This window comes from Myotis daubentonii, chromosome 10 (assembly GCF_963259705.1).
Source record: "Myotis daubentonii chromosome 10, mMyoDau2.1, whole genome shotgun sequence".
Classification (NCBI taxonomy): domain Eukaryota; kingdom Metazoa; phylum Chordata; class Mammalia; order Chiroptera; family Vespertilionidae; genus Myotis; species Myotis daubentonii.
The window spans coordinates 40,602,392-40,622,230 of record NC_081849.1 but is presented as its reverse complement, the minus strand read 5'-3'; the positions used below and the strand labels follow the sequence as shown (position 1 = coordinate 40,622,230).

Genomic DNA, 19,839 nt, shown 5'->3' with positions numbered 1-19,839 from the left:
TTATTTGTGTGGAATTACATCCATCTGTTTCTGGTTCATTTGCACTTAAATGGTGAGTGTATTTTGCTCTCAGTCTTATAGTTTTTACTGAAACAACTAGGAGGTTGATTTCTTCATTACATGGTAACCAAAAAAGTTAGCATTTGATGTGTACTAATTCATTATAAGTGGATGTGATTTTCTTTAGTCTGAGCCCCCTTTCAGTCAGGAAAAATGCCTTATAAGATTCACACAGCTTAATCACACTCTTCATCTCCTTTAGTGAGGCTGAGGGAGCTTCTTGGAATTTGTGGTTTGATGTATGAAATTTAACACTTAACTGCTGACTTGGACTTTACATTATATATGGCAGGTGTACAAAAAAAAATGGAGAGAATAATATGGCAAACATCTATGTACCCAGATTACTATATTGTATTAATACTTTGCTGTATTTTTCACATTTTTAGAAAAGATAAGGACCTATAAATCAAATCTGAAGTCTCCTGTAATCACCTCACCTCTCCCAAACCTCTCTTTATGCTCCAGAATAAACCACTAGACTTAACTCATTTACTTTTCTTTACAATTTTATGTATGTATTAATAAACTACGTAAGCATTCATTTTGTTTGTTCATAAAATTTTGTTTATTAATTTTATTTATGAAATTTTATACAAATATCTTGCCACTTTTTAGTTACATAACATTTCTGACATTTATTCAAGTGGTATATGTAGCTCTAGTTCATTTATTTTAGCTAAGGGGCAGAATTCTATTATTGCATTTCTCAGCTATAGTTTAATTTAAACATTCTCTGGTTACTTTGGTTATATATGAGGATTTTTTTCTTTATGCTACTCAACGCTATAATTAATTTTTAAAGTAGTCTCTTTATGCACATATTCAGGAGTTTCTTGTATAATACAAGTTACATTTCTGAGTTATAATGACTATCTTATTAGGCGATGTAGGAAATGGTGTGTGGTTTCTTCAACAATTGTTGGTGTTTCCAAATTGCTCCCCAAAGTGGTATATTATGTATTTTTACATCCATCAGTAGTAAATTAGTGTCTTATTTCTCTACGTCTCTGTTCCTCTTTCTCTACATTTGCTTTTTTTAAGATATTGTGCCATGGTATGCTATTGTCGTTTCACTCCCCTTCCCTTCAGAAATGTTGAGTATGATACTATTTTATTACTCTTGTTACCTCTTGTGTTTTCTCAGCTGTGATTTGCTGTTGCTTTTGCCTATTTTTTATAAATGGATTTTTACAAATGATTGTTTATGTATTTTAAATTGAATTTAGGGAATCTTTATATAGTGAACATAATCCTTTGTCAAGTATGTAGGCTGTAAATACCTTCTTCCAGTATGTGGCTTGTATATTTAGTTTCTGGTTTTGTTTTGTTTTACAGAAGTTGAAAGTTTATGTAGTCAAATTTTTCATTTTGTTTTCATGAAGGTTTATAAATATTCTATATCATTTAAGAAGTTCTTCTTAAATGATATAGTCCTAAAGTCTTTAAAATACTCATGAGTTCTTTGTTCTAGCCTGCTGGTCTGTTTGTCTGTCCTTATATAATGTCACACTATTTTAATTCTATCTTTATATTATGTTTTGACAGATAGTAGGTGACTTTACCATAATACTGTTTTAAAAAATTCTCTTGAGACAATTATTGACCTTTGATCTTACATGTACATTCCAGAATCAGCTTGTCAATTTTCATGAAAATCTCTGTTGAAGTTTGATAATGATTATATTGAAGATATAGATTAATTTGGAAAATAAAGATTTTATATTGAGTCGTGTCTATTTGAGTTTTCAGTGGATTCGTAATGCTGGACCTTTGTTCAACCTAAAGATGTAATCATTACATTCTGAATCAATACAGTAAAGTTAGAACATTAAAAAAAACAAACACATAGCAATTGTTAAATTTAATAATTTATTATCCTTTTACAACTTATAATATTATATCTCTAGAAAAGGCAAAGTATAAAATATAAATAAAATGAAATTTTGTTTAGGAAATATAATGGGCCAAATCTAATCATTTAGGTGTATTTCTTTGACTAACTTTTATTTCATCACTGGATTTTTTGAATTTGTTCTCTAAATTGTGTTTTCCTGGTATTGTGTATCATGATATCATAATTGTGAAATATTATATGAGCATGATACTTTGTTTTTAATTTAGAAGGCACTGGGTGCCAGGTTGCGCCTCTTTCTTGAAGAGACACACCAGCTTCTGGCCTGGTCTGCTCTTTATTTACTTGAATACACATTTACCCTTTAGCAATGCATACAGGCATATCAATGCTAAGCAGGGTCAGGCCTGATAGTACTTGGATGGGACATGATACTTTTAAAATTTAAAAATTTTATAACAATAAATCTATAAGATCTAAACATCTTTTAGCCAATGAACCAAAAATAATTATTTGTTTATATTGATAGGTTGCTCAACTGGAAGTTACTTTAATAAAGTCCTGTGAAGATAACATATTTATATTATTGGTAGTATTGGTAATTAAATCAAATTTGTTTGGAAAATTTTTGGAAAGCTGTTTGGTGCTAAGATAGGAATATAGTGTTCGGATCTAAATGTAGTTTTAAGAACCTTCTTAAGGAATCAGTGGGAACATAGGAGAGCAAAGAGTTAAAACCAGTGATATCTAATGATTGCTTGTGGAGTTAGCCAGACTTATATGGAAAGTTAGGTTCTCACAGGCCATTAGGGATATAAAGAAATGAGTTCATCTTTGTTTGTCCATATGCTGTTCTGTGAGGAAATGTGCCTGTGTTAGAAATTTTAACTCATGGATATGTTTAAATCTGTTGTTTCAGTGTAGATGATATTGGTACTGCTAGCTAGCTCTTATTAAAGATGAACTTGACATGGTTTCGGGCAAGAAATCATGGTTGGATTTATGGTTGAGAATCTGTGTTGGAGTGAAGGTGAGGTTAGCTGTCTTTAAAGTGGTCGTTTTGATTTTAGAAGTTGGCCTCTGGAACTCCCTGTCATGAAGAAGTCTACAGTAGAAGAACTAATTCCAGTAGTATCGCTAGAAGACACACTCCTGTGTAACTTAAGGGAGAATGTTCCTAGGCAAGAAAGTCTCTATTTCTGCTTATGCTTTTTTGGCATATGTTACAGATGGCATGGCAGTGATCAAGGTTGGCGATCAAGAAACACACCACACAGATGAGTGAGCTTCCTTGCTCTTGTTCCAGGGGGATAACCAGGTACGGATTGGTAATTAGCATGAGATTTCTCACAATTCCCGCAAGTTGGTGTGTTAGGTACACGTGACACAAGATCATACTTTATGTTAATACAAAGGTTTTCTAATAAATATGTAGGTAACTATCTTCTGGGAAGAAAATATAAAATTTGGGTACCTGGACTGGTAGGTTGTAATATATTATTTTTGGGATGCAGTGATCATACTTACTTTGTCAGGGTATGAATGATTAGCTATACTGCCAAGAAAAGATTTATTTTGAAATTTATCAGAAGAAAAGTATGTTTGAGTTATAATATTTCTGATGAGAACATAAAGAAAACTAAATAATTGACCTGATTTGTACATTTTTGGTATGTGTAATACTCCAAACTTTCATTTTATTGTTTTTATCAACAAGGGTGACATACCTTGAAATATTTATGTATGTTCTGGTGATATTGCTTTTGTACATAAATTTCTGGATTTTTCTAATCAATGAGCCATAGAGCAAGCTGCATTTTGTTTGTGGGTGAACTTGGAATGGTTATTTTTGAAGCAAGGATGCTGAACACTCTAATAACCATACTAAATCTCTAACTGCCAATGCTATGGCATCTCTAATATATAGAGAAAAATGTTTTTAAAGTCTGGTATTTCAATATCAAGATTTAAATTCAGCTCTGGCACTTAACGTCTGGATAACTTGTTTAACTTTTGGTATCTTCGTGTTCTCCTTAGGAAATTGGGATAATAGTAGTCGTTGCAAAATTGTTATCAGAATTAGAAATAATGTTTCAGAAACATGTAATGTAGTGTTAACCATGGTGCTGCATGTACTAGTAAGTGGTGAAAAGACTGTGCTTACCTTCACTTTGGAGGTCTTTGATGGCGAGAAGAACATTTGCTATACTAAGCTTGAGTTCTGTGTCCCCCATATCTGTACATGCTTGGTAACTGACCATGGTCAAGTCTGCATTCTGAACTACAGGCGCATAGGTTATTTATAATGGAAACAACACTAAGCTTGGAATCGGAAGACTCTGAATCAATGCCATTTTCATGACGTTAGGCAAGTTACTTATGTTTCTGAGACTCCTTTTGTGTCATCTGTACAATTAAGAGGTTTCAACCTACCTCACCTGTCCGCAGGGTTAACAGTGAGTGTGAAAGATGCTGATGTATTGTGTGTATTTTGTTAACTATACAGCACTAACTTAGCTATGGGAGCTATTTTGTTGAGGATAGATATTTTCATAGATGACTATTAATCTTATAAATTTAGGCTTTCTGTAAGGGAGTCTTGAAATACCAGAGGTATTTGCTATAATGGCATATTAATTAAAATATTAGACCTAAATAAGTAATAAATAGATGAAAATGCCTGAAGTGATTAAGCCATTTATCATATAACTATATGACCTCCTCACTGTAAAACTATAGTTTTGGCTAATCTTTTAAAATTGTTCTAGGGTCTCAGACCCGACCTCAGTGCTGCGTAGGCTCTTGCAGCCTCTCCCTACATTTTCTCCAAAGGACCACCTCACGGATTCCTTTGTCAGTGTCGGAGGCCTGCACGGGGAGAAAGGTCCATTTCAGCCCTTGTAGGAGTCAGAGCCGGTGGGGCAGCAGGGTAAGGGTTGGGGCGCTCCATGGAGCCTTCCTTTCACTAAATAAATAAATATTTCTAAATTTTTTTTCTTAACAATATATTAATCAGTAAATCTCATGATCTGATTAAAACCTATGAACGTGCATACAATTGAATATCTGTTCATGTAATTTCCATGGTCTATTAGTCACTGAAAATATATTAGTGAACAGAATCATGGTTTAGGTGTCAGATGTCTGGCTCCCAGTGTCTGGGCCAATCTTTCTCATCAGTTTGTTTTGTGTGTGACTTTTGAAAAATCACAGAAACTCATTGGGTCTTCAGTGTTAAATGTGAGTGATCCTCCACAAGACCCTTCCATAATGCATACTTAGGAGCCACCTCACTGATGAACAGTTGTGTGGAAGAGATTAAGCCTTGAGAAGAAACATATAGTTAAGGTTTAGAAGGGGGAACTGAGAGAATGGTATGTGAGGCACTATAAGCTGGGTGTCTTACATGATGGAAATTCAATCACTAGAGTTAAGAATCTGAGGTTAATTATATGGGATTGAAAAAAGAAGAAGAAAGATCAGAATGGATAAATTGTGACACTAATAAAACTTAAGTCTCAGGTCTTCTCCATCAATTGTACTGGCCCCTTACAGGAAGCATCTAAGCAATATGTGATGTTTGTGGTGCTAATCAGAATTTTAACATTTGTAATTTTTGTGTTTTCTTTTGTCTTTTTAATGAATATTCATTTGTATCTAATATTACTAGTATATCCACAATCTTAGATGATTTATTATAATTGCATCAGCTTCAGGACTTACAACATTTGAATTTATTCCTATATTAGATGTCATTTCTTATTGGAAAAAGACATTGAGGTACTTACAGCAGAACTACAAGAAACTGCTGATGTACAGTAACAGTATACTGGAAAGGCAGATAGGAGTGATAGATTAATGTGGAGTAGCAGTAAGATTATTGGGAATACTGGAAATAATAAAGACTGCAAGTGGATCAAACATTTATTCAGTAGCCTGGTTGGCATGGCTCAGTGGTTAAACATCGACCTATGAACCAGGAGGTCATGGCTCAATTCCTGGTCAGGACATATGCCTAGGTTGAGGGCTCGATCCCCAGTGTGGGGCATGCAGGATCAATGATTCTCTCTCATCATTGATGTTTCTCTCTCTCCCTCTCCCTTCCACTCTATAATTGATAAAAAATATATTTTGAAAAGCCACATTTATTCAACAACTATTCAGAAAAACATTTATTCTGTACAAGTATATCCTAGAAATGATATAGAATAATAGGATTCTATCTTCTATTCAAGGTGCCTTCAGCCTGGAAATGCAGACGTTAGATGTTCTTTAAGCCATTTATATATATAAAAGCCTAAGCAACCGTTATGACAGAATGACTGGAATGACCAGTCAACCAGTTGCTATAATGCGCACTGACCACCAGGGGGCAGATGCTCAAGGCAGGAGCTGCCCCCTAGTGGTCAGTGCACTCCCACAGGGGGAGCGCTGCTCAGCCAGAAGCCGGGCTCACGGCTGGTGAGTGCTGATGTGGTGGTGGGAGCCTCTCTTGACTCCGGGGCAGCATTACCAAGCGGCAGCAGTGGGCCAGGATGAATGCAAGTGGTGAGGCGCCCGGCCTTGGCTCTTCCCTGGCCGCCTGCCATTTGGCACACTGCTACATCCCCCCAAGGGGTCCTGGATTGTGAGAGGGTGCAGGCCGGGCTGAGGGATACCCACCCCTCCACCGTGCACAAATTTCATGCACCAGGCCTCTATTATAATCCTATCTAATAAAAGAGAAACATGTTAATTGGCGTACGACCACTACCCTTCCCATTGGCTAATCAGGGCGATGTGCAAATTAACTGCCAGCCAAGATGGCGGCCGGCAGCCAGGCAGCTTGAAACTAACATGAGGCTTGCTTGCTTCAGTGACGGAGGACTCCCAACGTTCCCCGCCTGCCGCTGCAGGCCTCTGAGCTGGCAGTTTGAAACATAGTTACAAAAATAGAAGCTAAACAAAACCCCAGAAACCAGCTTTCAGCTAGCTGGATCTCAGACCTGGAGTTGATACAGAGTTTCGATTACAGAACCTAAACAAACCAGATACCTGCTTTCAGGAGCGGAGGCCTAAGAGCTGGAGCCTCAGAGCTAAAGCTGGCTCAGAATAAAAATTTAAAAAAGTAAAAAAGGAGCAGTTGGGAACTTCAGTCCCAGCCTGAAAACAGCCCTCAGCCCCTCACCCAGACTGGCCAGGCACCCTAGTGGGGACCCCCACCCTGAAGGGTATGTGACCAGCTGCAAACAGCCATCATCCCCTCATCCAGGCTGGCCAGGCACCCCAGTGGGGACTCCCACCCTGATCCAGGACACCCTTCAGGGCAAACCAGCCAGCCCCACCTATGCACCAGGCCTCTATTCTATATAGTAAAAGGGTAATATGCCTCCCAGCACCGGGATCAGCAGAGCCGCGAGGTCTCCCAGCACCAGGATCAGCATGACAGGGGGCAGTGCCCAAACCCCCTGATCGCTCTGTGGCTCTGAGTGTGACAGGGGGCGGGGCCACAACCTCCCTATTGGCCCTGCTCTGTTCGTGACAGGGGAAGGCGCCCCAACCCCCTGATCAGCCCTGCTCTGTGCCTGATAGGGGGGAGCTCCCCAACCTCCTGATTGTCCTGCGGCTCTGTGTGTGACAGGGTGCGGCGCCCCAACCCCCCCCCCCCGCCCCACGGGCCCTGCTCTGTGTGTGATGGGGTAGAGCCATAACCTCCCCATCGGCCCTGCCCTGAGTATGACAGTGGCAGCGCCCCAACCCCCTGATCAGCCCTGCTCTGTGGGTGATAGAGGGTGGCGCCCCAACCCCCTGATACGCCCTGCTCTGTGCATGACAGGGGGCAGCTCCCCAACCCCCTAATGGGCCCTGCCCTGTGCATGACAGTGGGGCGCTCCCCAACCTCCTGATGGGCCCTGCTCTGTGCATGACAGGGGGGAGCTCCCCAACCCCCTGATGGGCCCTGCTCTGTGCGTGACAGGGGGGAGCTCCCCAACCCCCTGATCGACCCTGCTCTGTGCGCGACAGGGAGGAGCTCCCTAACCCCCTGATTGGCCCTGCTCTGTGCATGACGGGGCAGCGCCCCAACCCCCTGAGTGGCCTTGCTCTGTGCGTGACAGGGGGTGGCGCCGCAACCTCCCCATCGACCCTGCCTTGAGTGTGACAGGGGGCGGTGCCCAAACCCCCCAATTGGCCCTACCCTGAGCGTGACTGAGGGTGGCATCACAACCTCCCGTTCTGCCCTGCTCTGTGCATGACAGGGGGCGGTGCCCCAACTCCCCAATCGGCCCTGCTCTGAGCCTAACCAGGGGCTGCACCTAGGGATTGGGCCTGCCCTCTGCCACCTGGGAGCAGGCCTAAGCCAGCAGGTCGTTATCTCCCGAGGGGTCCCAGACTGCGAGAGGGCACAGGCCGGGCTGAGAAACCCCCCCACCCCCTGAGTGCACAAATTTTTGTGCACCGGGCCTCTAGTAATTATATAGTATCTTTGAATAAAAAATAAACAAAGAATAAAAACTTAACGTTATATTCACAGCAATGACCAAGTTGTAATATTTCCAGTGATAACCTCTTGAGTTATGATAAAAATAATTCCCCCTTCTTTGTCAAAATAAATATTTTATTTTCTTATATTATAGATAAGTATATTTGAATTTTATTTTTGTTCTTAAATTTTGGGAGATTTTATAACTGTTTTGGAAATACAATTTCTTTTTTTGTCTGATTTTACTAGTATACATGATTTAAAGTTACACCTCAATAATCAAGGTAAAGTTCTACATATTTTATCTCTCAGGTAATCTAATAAAATGGAATTTATATTGTCCTTATATATGTGCTCAATGGAAATGATGATGATTTTGCCATTAGTTCAGGCAGCACCGGCATTTATTCGGAAACAATTTTCCTAGTATAAAGTGATGATATTTTAGGTTAAAATGTATTTTTTTTGTAGTAGGATCCATTTAAATAACATTAAAAATGGATCAGTACAGAATGCATGAATATAAAAAAAGGTTAAGAACATAAAGGTAAAGGCCTTAATGATTCTCTAGGGATACTTAAAGCAGAGTAGTCAGTAGTTAAGCATTTCTCATACCCAGTTGTGTCATTTATCCTAGCTCCCAATGCCCATTCAATTAACAATGAATCTCTTTCTAATCATGAGAGTATTTTTGGATCATCCTGTTACTGTTAGTTGCTCATGGTATTCTTCAGATTTGATGGTATTAATCTGTTAATGTAATTTAATTAAAAAGTCAAAAGCAAAATTCATTCTGAGTTTTTTGTTTTGTTTTTTAAGCCTCACCCACGGATGTTTTTCCATTGATTTTTAGAGAGAGGGAAAGACAGAGAGAAATATCAATGTGATAGAAACACATCGACTGGTTGCCTCCTGCATGCTCCTGACCAGGGCAGGGGGTCATGGAGGAGCCTGCAACTGAAGCATGTGCTCTTGACCGAAATGGAACCCGGAACCCTTTGGTCTATAGGCCAGTGCTGTATCCACTGAGCCAAACTGGCTAGGGCCATTCTGAGTAGTTTAAAAAAATAGATTGGGAAATTAAGAAAAGCTTATAAATCTATGAACTGTAATCTACTTTGGATTAGATGATTACATACCTATCATTAGAAAACTTAGTTATATTATTTTCTTGGGATCAATAAAATTTTACTGATCTACCCATACCCGTTCCCCTGTCTCATTCAACACATTATGTTTTAGTCTGTTTCAAATAACATATCTAATTCTAAACATCATAAATGATAGCCAAGGAGTGACTTTGACATCTATTCCAATCCTCTCAGAAATTTTTGGAGTGGAATACAAGATTATTTTAATGGTTATCGTGGTTACAAACAGAATCCTACCATGATAATATTTCTCAAGTTCAACCACAAATATGGCTAATTATATTTCCACTAGAGGCCCAGTGCATGAAAATTCATGCACTGGAGGGGGGGAGGGTCCCTCAGGCCAGCCTGCTCACAGTCTAGGAGCCCTCAGGGGCGGGAGGCGACCCAGCCTTAAGGGAAGGCGATGCCTCCATCACACCTCTGCTGCTGCTACTGACAGCAGCGCAAGCCTCAGCCGGCCTTGGTTACCTGAGCCTTGGGCAGCCCTTGCCGGCTGGGTAGCTTCCATCTGAGGCTTGCCTGCGCCTAGGGCCGGCCCTGGGCGGCTGGGGGGCTGAGGGTGGGTCCCTAAAACTAACTCTCCACCTCCTATTCCTTTCATTCATCCTACATTCTTTTCTTTTGTTTCTTCATTTTAATTAATACTCTTAACATGAGCTCTACAAATCTTTACAGATTTTTAATGTACAATGCCATGTTATCTACAGACACAAAGTTGTTTATCTAAAATTTATTTGTCTCGCAAAACTGAGATTTTGTATAAATTAATTAGAAACTATCTCCCCCTTCCACATCCCTGGCAACTACCATTCTATTCTTTGCTTCTGAGTTTGACTGTTTTAGATACCTCATATGAATGGAATCGTGCAGTATCTGTCCTTCTGTGACTGGATTATTTCACTTAGCATAATGTCTTCAAGGTTTATTCCTGTGAAGATTTAAAAGATTTCCTCCTTTTTAAAAGCTGAATAATATTCCATTGTATGCACAAACTACATTTGCTTTATCTATTCACCTGTCAATGGATATTCAGGTTATTTCCACAGTTTGGCTGTTTGTATAGCACTGCAATGAACATGGGAGTGAGACTATCTTCAAGTTCCTGATTTCAATTTTGGGGAGAGATAAATACCCAAAAATGGAATTGCTTGATCCTATGGTATTTCTATTTTTAATTTTTAGGAAACGTCATACTATGTTCTATAGTGGCTGCACCATATTGCATTTAACACAGTACAAGAGTTCCAATTTCTGCATCTCCTCACCAATAATTAAATTTTGTGTTTTTGACAATAGTCATCCTAATAGATGTGAAATGATAAATCATTGTGTTTTTGATTTGCATTTCCCTGATCATTTGTAACACTGAGCAACCTTGCCTACATTATTTTGTGTTCCAGTATGACCCTGCTTAATTTCTCATCAACATGCATGTAGAAATGTGATACTGACTTTTTTTCTGGGAGTGGAATAGAAAAAATAGATGAGAAAGCTAATCAACTTTTATTTCATTCCTAATTATTGTTATTTACCCACCACAAAATGATTTATCCACAAGAACTTTTTATTTATTCAATAATATCTTCAATTATTCAAGCCTGAGTCTTCAAATAATATTGTCATATAGATCATGTATACAATTAATAAATTATCTTTATTGTAATTAAAATGACATTATAAATAATATATGTGTTCATTGCTATATTTTACATATTTGAACACTTTATATTCAGGTGGTCTGGCATGTATATTAATTAGTTGAATGAGTTTCCCTTTTAACTGATACTAGCTTTGGCCTTAGAAACAGTTAGATGGAGTTCATATTTCTTGTAATACCATTAAGTAACTTTGTGAAGTTAAAAAAGTCATGTTACCTCATGTTTCATTTTTTCTAATATATTGTATAAAACACTAAAAGGAGAACATCTACAAGCATCTTGCCTGATTTATAACAAGTTTATAAAGTGAAGTGCTTTTAAAACACTTTTATTATATAATTTAATTTATGTATGCTTTCTTTGAAGACCTTTTTATTATTGACCATTAATACTGCAAGATATGTGATAATTGATTTTCTTTACAATTATTTTTTTATTATTGAAGCTAAATCTGTTTTAGATCTACAAGTGTAAAAGTCATTGATACCAAATATTTTCAATGTACTCAGACTTAAAAAGGAAGTATGGATAAGCACAATTCTTAGTCTTTGATTTATCTTAAATAATTTTCTATTGAAAATGTGAGAATTTTTTATTTTCTTTTTTATTGAATTTATTGGGTGACATTGGTTAATAATCATATAGGTTTTAAGTGTACATTTCTATGATACATAACCTGTATATTGCAGAAGATTTGACCACCCAAAGTCAAATCATCTTCTGTCATTTAGGGTGTGATTTTGAAAAATTTATTTCCCATGTTTCTTCTTTCACTCACACATTTTGTAAAGAACAAGTCATTAAAATCAGCAAAAGATGGCTTACATATATAATTCTCAGGTGAAATAAATTTGCATATTTAAAAATTCTCAAGATCCATCTATGTTGTCACAAATGGTAGTATTTGATCTTTTCTTATGGCTGAGTAGTATTCTATAGTATATATGTACTACATCTTCTTTATCCAGTCTTCTATAGAGGACACTTTGGCTGTTTCTATGTCTTGCCCACCATGTATTTGGCCCGCTTACCCTTTACTCCCCCTATCAACCCTCTTGCCTCTGGTAACCACTATATTGTTGTCTGTGTCTATGAGTTTCAGTTTTATATCCCACATATGAGTGAAATCAATGGCTCTTGGCTTTTTCTGACTGACTTATTTTGCTTAGCATAATTATTCATGGTGGGCAAGACATAGAAACAGCCAAAGTGTCCTCTATAGAAGACTGGATAAAAAAGATGTAGTACATATATACTATAGAATATTACTCAGCCATAAGAAAAGATCAAATACTACCATTTGTGACAACATAGATGGATCTTGAGAATTTTTAAATATGCAAATTTATTTCACCTGAGAATTATATATGTAAGCCATCTTTTGCTGATTTTAATGACTTGTTCTTTACAAAATGTGTGAGTGAAAGAAGAAACATGGAAGATAAATTGCTCAAAATCACACCCTAAATTAATGACAGTCAATATAGAACTTAACTTCAACAATTCTGAACTATTTAAAAATATACCCAAGCTCTATAACATTTCTCTAAAGAACTCTCTCTCTTTTTTTTTTTTTTTTTGGTTAGTCCTTACCTCAGGATATATTTTTCCATTTATTTATTTTTTTTAGTGGGAGAGGGAGAGAAAGAGAGAGAGAAACATCAATGTGAGAGAGACACATTGATTGGTTGCCTCCCACATGTGCCCCAACTGGGGCCAGGGATTGCAATCCAGGTATGAGCCTTTGACCAGGTATCCAACCTGAGCCCCTTCAGTTCATAGGCCAACACTCTAACCACTGAGCACAGTGGCCAGAGTATTTCTCTAAAGAACTCTTTTCATTAGTCTGCCCAAGAATGAAAATGGAGTATATTATCATAGCATATACTTTTGCTTAACAATCTTTTTTTATTCATTTTGGGCACATGTCTACTCAATATAAAATATGCAGTAGCTTAAAGCAAAAATGTAGAAAGCTACCCCAAATCTTCCACATATGTGTACTTAATAGTAATGAAATTTGGAAGAATATAAATTTATAACATTTACATTAAAAAGTCTAATGAGCCCAGCTGGTGTGGCTTAGAAGTTGAGTATTGACCTATGAACCAAGAGGTTCTGATTCTATACTGGTCAGGGCACATGCCCGGTTTGCTGACTTGATCCCCAGTAGAGGGTGTGCAAGAGGCAGCCAATCAATGATTCTCTCTCATCATTAATGTTTCAAGCTTTCTCTCCCTTTCCCTTCTCTAAAATCAATAAAAATACATTTTTATAAATGTCTAATGAGTTTAATTCTATTATCAAATGGCTATGGGTCTGTATAGAGTGAGAACTGGAGAATGAGGAGAATAGCAGGTACAGGGAACTTGCTTCAATGAAAGTAGCTCCATTTTTGTACATTTTGAATACTGAGGCGCTGTTTTAAGTTCTGTTTGAACTATGGGTTCCAAGAGTAAAAATTATAGCAATAATAAATAACGACAATGACAAAAATGGCAATGTTATGAGATTCACTATTCAACAAGATAGTTTCCAACCTTAAGATTTTATACATATACATGAGTTCTCGCAGAAAATATCCTATCTAATAAAAGAGTAATATGCAAATTGACCATCACTCCAGTACACAAGATGACTGCCCTCATGTTAGCCGCCACAAGATGGCCAGCAGGGGAGGGCAGTTGAGGGGGACCAGGCCTGCAGGGGAGGGCAGTTGGGGGGGACCAGGCCTGCAGGGGAGGGCAGTTAGGGGTGACCAGGCTGGCAGGGGAGGGCAGTTGGGGGGGACCAGGCTTGCAGGGGAGGGCAGTTAGGGGTGACCAGGCTGGCAGGGGAGGGCAGTTAGGGGCAATCGGGCCAGCAGGGGAGCAGTTAGGCGTCAATCAGACTGGCAGGGGAGTTGTTAGGGGGTGATCAGGCTGGCAGGCAAAAGCAGTTAGGGACAATAAGGCTGGCAGGCAGGCGAGCAGTTGGGAGCCAGCAGTCCTGGATTGTGAGAGGGATGTCCGACTGCCTATTTAAACTGGCAGTCGGACATCCCTCTAGGGGTCCCAGATTGGAGAGGGTTCAGGCTGGGCTGAGGGACACCCCTCCACCGTGCACGAATGTCATGTACCGGGCATCTAGTCTGTGTCTTATCATATTATTTTTTTCTTTATCGAAGATTTCCTCCTTTTATACTTTTCCCCCTTCATTCTTTCCTTTCTTCTACCCATCTTTCCTTGTTTCCTTTCTTTCATGTTAATGTATAATAGGTTAAAGATGTAAAATATAGAAAATGTAATTAAAAAAATAATAAAGCCCAACTGGTTTGGCTCAGCAGTTGAACACTAACCTTTGAACCAGGAGGTTATAGTTTGATTCCTGGTATGGGCACATACCCGGGTTGCAGGCTGGATCCCCAGTATGGAGTTTGCAGGAGCAGCAGATCAATGATTCTCTTTCACCATTGATGTTTCTATCTCTCCCTCCCTCTCTCTTCCTCTCTGAAATCAATAAAAAATATATTAAAAAATAAAATACAATAAAATCCATCCATGTACTAGTATATATTTCTCTTATATTAACACTACATAACTTGAAAATGAATGCGTAATTAATGTAACAGATGTGGACAACATATTGGACTCCTGAAACTCATTTGTAAGATTTGCTCGCTATTTAGGAAGTCAGGGCAATGGCCAGTTCAGCTGAAATTTTGCTGCTGCTGCTAGTTTATAAAGGGCTCTTGAGAGTGAATGTCCAAATTTAGTACATTAATCTATAGTCATGGTTAATAATATCAGTGGAGAAAAAGTATTGTTTGTTTTTTGTTTTTACCCCAGCTGCATCAGATTCTCATTTTATAGCACATTGGTTCATGTAAGGTCTCCTCCTGTGTGTGTGTGTGTGTGTGTGTGTGTGTGTGTGTGTGTGTGTGGTTTTTTTGTTGTTTATTCAGTCATTTATTAACTCATTCCTTTTTTATCTCATTCCTTTTCCAATTCCCTTTTTTTACCATAAGTAGCTATTATAATTTATGTGATGTATTTATTTATATAATGTGTAATGATAACTTGTGTCAATATTATTTTATGTATATAAATGTCATTGCCCTATAGATCAGATCCTGTTTCTCACTTGTCTTTACTTGGCAAATGATTTCAAGATGGTTTTACCTTTTGACCTCAACACCTATATGTCTGTTTCCTGCAAACGCTGTGGAGTGTTTTCATTGTGAGCATTTTCTTCCTGTCATTGTCCATTTCTCCTGAAACTTACACCTCCCACAAATAAATACTCAAGAAGATTTCCTGGTCATAGGGTGTACATGAGCTTAATTTAACAATGTTCTGCCACATTGCCCTCCAGAGTGGTTGCACTTATCTGCATCTCCATCAAAATAATTACATGTTTATAAATTGTAAATAAGCAGTTGTTTTATTTTTCATGTTGATATATTCTTTTCACATCTTAGAGTGGGGATAAAGCTGAAAAACCATCTAGCAAGTATAATTTCCCTTGAAGTAAAGTCCCATAATCCCACATATGGTATTTTCTAGCTTTTGATCTTTTTGAATGATGATAGTTAAGTAATAGTAACATGTCATTCTTGCTTTAATTTATACTTTCTAATCACTAATGAGTATAGGCTTTTGTTCATATATTTATAACACTTTTAAATTTTCTGTAAATCATCTTTATTTTACTAATTGCCGAGATATTTCTGTTTTTTCCACTGGAATGAATGTATTTTATTACTTTATATGACAACATAAAATATTAGCATATAACAGCATAAAGATGGTGATCATTACAAAGGTGATAAATTGTGTATCAACTGCCACATACAAGGAACTGGAAAAATATCTTTGAAATAAGTAAATAAAGGTCTTGATCTTTTGTGTGATATATGAGTGGATGTACAATAACCTATAAAAGTTTGACTGTTAACTCAATAATTTTAATATATAGATGTTTTTGCAGTAATGGCAAATATTAACATACATGAACAAAGAAATAACATACATGAAATTTTGTGTTATAAAGATAAGAATAGATTTGGCAGTTTGAGGAACATATAAAATTAAGTAATTCCATAAAATATGAAAACACATTTTAGAATCTTTTATGTGGATTGATTTTTTAAATTCGAAAATTAACCTTTTATTATACTTTTAAATTTTGATAACCTTTTAAATATAAGATTTTGAACACCAAGTCCTATCATCACTGTTGCATATTCAGCAAAATTTAGATTATGTTAGTGTTTCTAATAGAAACTATTAGAATAGGTACTTTCTAGGAATATAATTGAAGAATCACCTGAACACTCTCAAACTTGAACAATTGGCTAACATATATGTTGATAAATTTTAAATACTATAAAATGTAATTATTTGCTCATAATGCTAAGTAATAGGTTTAACCATTTATGTGTACACTGTCTTCCAAGAATTATTTCTCAAAGTCAGAGTAAAAAGTTATCTGAAGTTTGAATATGCTTACATTCAAATCAATTAAATGGTAAAAGACTGTTTTAGTGAACTATATTTCCATGTAGTATAATAATTTTCAACAAATTTTTGCACGCATTTTACAATAGAATTTTACAATTAACATTTTTCAAAATTACTGTATTTGATGTCACATGATACTTAATTCTCAAACTGTTAAAACCATCTAATGAATTGATAAGGAGTTATTTGTATATTCATTGGTTATTGTAGTGTGGTTTTTGTAGCATTCCTACGAAGTTGGAAAGGCAATGCAAAGGGGAAGTGTTAACTAAATGACTGTTCAAGTAGTCACGTTCCCTGTGTTATCTGATACTCACCTTTGGAACCAAGAATAAGGATAAAAGAACTGGAAAAATCTTTTGAACTATAGTATTGCACCAACTGTGGTGGGAAATTGAATGAATGGAAAAGTTTAGCAGAGCATATTATGTAGTTCATGATCTCAGATAAATATCTAGGCCAGACCCTAGTTTTCTGTATATTTTTCCAGCAATGTTATTAATGATTCTAAACAGTTTTTTATGACTAGAAGCATTTTTCATTTCACTGGATAATTATGTTTTGGAAATTTGCACTGTTATTTTTTGAGATGTGAAAAATAAACAGGTAAATCCAACAGAAGTAGCATCAAGATTATGTGGCTGTTTCTTTTCATAAACTATGCTCTGCAGAAAAGTGACAATGCAATTTCTGGATTACAACACCAGTAATTTGTTTCCATTCAAAATCATCTGTCATAAATAACTCTTACTCCTGACTAACAGAAAAAAGTGTGTTTTTCCTCTTTCAGTACTAAATTTTTCTTTAGTGGTGTCACCACTGTCTTTTATGTTATTTTCTCATTTTATATGTACAACAGCCTGGGATTATTGAAATAAACGTAAGGCCCATCTGAAGATAAAGTTTTCTTGGAGTAAGTTATGGAAAAGTCGTTTTTGTTTGTGTAATTGTGGATATTTTTATGGACTTCTTTTGCCACTTCATTAAAAGCTTTTCCCTTGCTTGCTACTGGTAATATGCTTTTCAGTGTATATCAAAATCATTAAAATGTTACAGACTCAATCATGCCATGTTTAGCATTTCCCATTGAAATCAATGTTGAGCAATAGATCATTTCACACAGGCATCTGTGAAGCACATTGGAAATGTAATTTGTCGACAAGTATTTATTTTTATTTAATTGTAGCCTAGTGTGACATACATACATTTTTCTCAGGTAAAGCTGGTAGCATCCATAAATATGTAGGCACTATAACTTTGCAAAGTTTTATCTAATTTATATCCAGCTCACATAGCCACAGATTAGGACCATCTGATTTGTGCCAAATATTTGTCCCTAGATTATTTTGACAGCTCATAATAAATGGACCAAAGGATTAAATGTAAGATGTTGAAATATTATATAGTACTACTTTTTTATATGAAAATTACATTTTTAGGTAACTAAATTTACAGGACCCAGTGCAAAATGAAAATGTAGAGCTCTTTGTTCAAACATTATTAAGAATTTCAAAATGACAATGGCAAAGCTTAATGAAACCAAGCTTTGGACCTCTTGAGCACAGGGCCTTGTACTACTCAACTGCACAGGCAATACACACACATGAAGTTGCTCTCTCTAGCATTTCTGCTGCTTCTACTCAGGAATATCTCACAGGTAATGAAGAAAAGACACAACATGGAAATCGGTTTATCTGAGCCAAGTTGAAGGTATAGCAGTTCCTTAAGGGGAGCTTCACAGCAAAATCCTAATGGCTTTTTTCTGCCACTCCCATTCCACGATAGAATATGGAACTTGATACTTTTCTAGTTGCTTGTTCCCCATGAAATGATTATATTGGTGGTTGTACAAAATTGGTCTAAGCAATATACATTCAGTAATATTTTCTTCATAGCAGTGTGAACAAAATGCATGTGTTTGACAGCATTTAATAGATTTCCAAAAGCAACATTTTGCATGTTGTGTTAGATACATTTCATGTGTTCAGGTAAGTTGATGAAACCAAAGTACATGTGGTTCCAGAGAACTTTGAACTGATGTTCTCTGAAATAGTGTGCTGAGTTGGTTTGCAAATGCAGAGCAGTGTCTTCTATGCCCTATGGACCCGGACTAGGAATACCACACTATTTTCACATTATACTTGAATTTGTCTTTTTAGGGATGCAAGTTTTGGAGTGGAATGGAATTCCTTTAACTTCTAAAACATATGAAGAAGTGCAGAGTATCATTAGTCAGCAAAGTGGGGAAGCAGAAATATGTGTAAGACTGTGAGTTTTTCCCCATCTTTTTGTTTCCATTTTTTTGGCTATTCATGGCTCTTTTAATTTAAAATTGTTAAGGTGGAACCTTTGCCAGTCAGCAAGATTTTCTGTAATTAGAAAATAAAAAGATTGCAAGTCTTATAGATTTCTTGTGTTCAGAATCAAAGTTTAAAGCACAGAAATAATTCAGATCATTTTGTCTCTGACTAATGTCAATAGCTCTCCCCTTTCATCCTTTTATTGAAACACGCTTCATATAAACGAAAACTTAAACCCATTTAGATTTCATGGATGTGTATAGTATTTCAAAATAAACTTACATTTAATCCATAAAGATTTCACCTTAAATAACCATTTTTATCAGCTGACGTTTAACAGCATTGCCAATATATATTTGGTTAGAAGGGTGAGCATGCTTTGAAATTGCTTTATATCATTAACCACTTCTCATTTACCTACTAAAAAAAATATTCAGGGTAGTTGGGGAAAAGGGCCTTTTGTGTCAGGCTTCCTCAAATTCTTCCTTAATTTTTTTGTTTTAATTTTTAGGGACCTCAATATGCTCTCAGATTCTGAAAATCCCCAGCATCTGGAACTTCATGAACCACCAAAATCTGGTAGGTGAAAGCACTCTGCTTTCAACTGTGAGTAAAAATGTACATGTGGGAGTACAGCTGCTCCTCCACTTACAATGGGGTTTTGACCCAATAAGCCCATCATAAGTTGGAAATATCCTTAAGTCAAAAATGCATTCAATACACCTAACTTCTCAAACATCACAGCTGAGACCAGCCTACCTTAAATGTGCTCAGAACACTTAATTAGCCTACAGTTGAGCAAAATTATCTAAAATAATGCCTATTTATTATAAGTTGTTGAGTAGCTCATG

General features: G+C 36.9%; 1 protein-coding gene across 6 annotated transcripts in view; it reads left to right on the top strand.

The window, feature by feature from the left end:
* The window catches only part of PCLO (piccolo presynaptic cytomatrix protein), a 285,323-nt gene that overhangs the window by 193,009 nt on the left and 72,475 nt on the right, over nt 1-19,839 (top strand). For 3 of the 6 annotated variants that reach the window (XM_059712170.1, XM_059712171.1, XM_059712166.1), the window contains exons 11-12: nt 18,848-18,956; nt 19,500-19,567. In XM_059712170.1, coding sequence (XP_059568153.1) covers nt 18,848-18,956; nt 19,500-19,567 — 177 coding nt within the window. Of the gene's footprint in view, nt 1-3,144; nt 3,234-18,847; nt 18,957-19,499; nt 19,568-19,839 lie in introns of those variants that run through there. The other 3 variants (XM_059712167.1, XM_059712168.1, XR_009454731.1) reach the window with 3 other exon arrangements.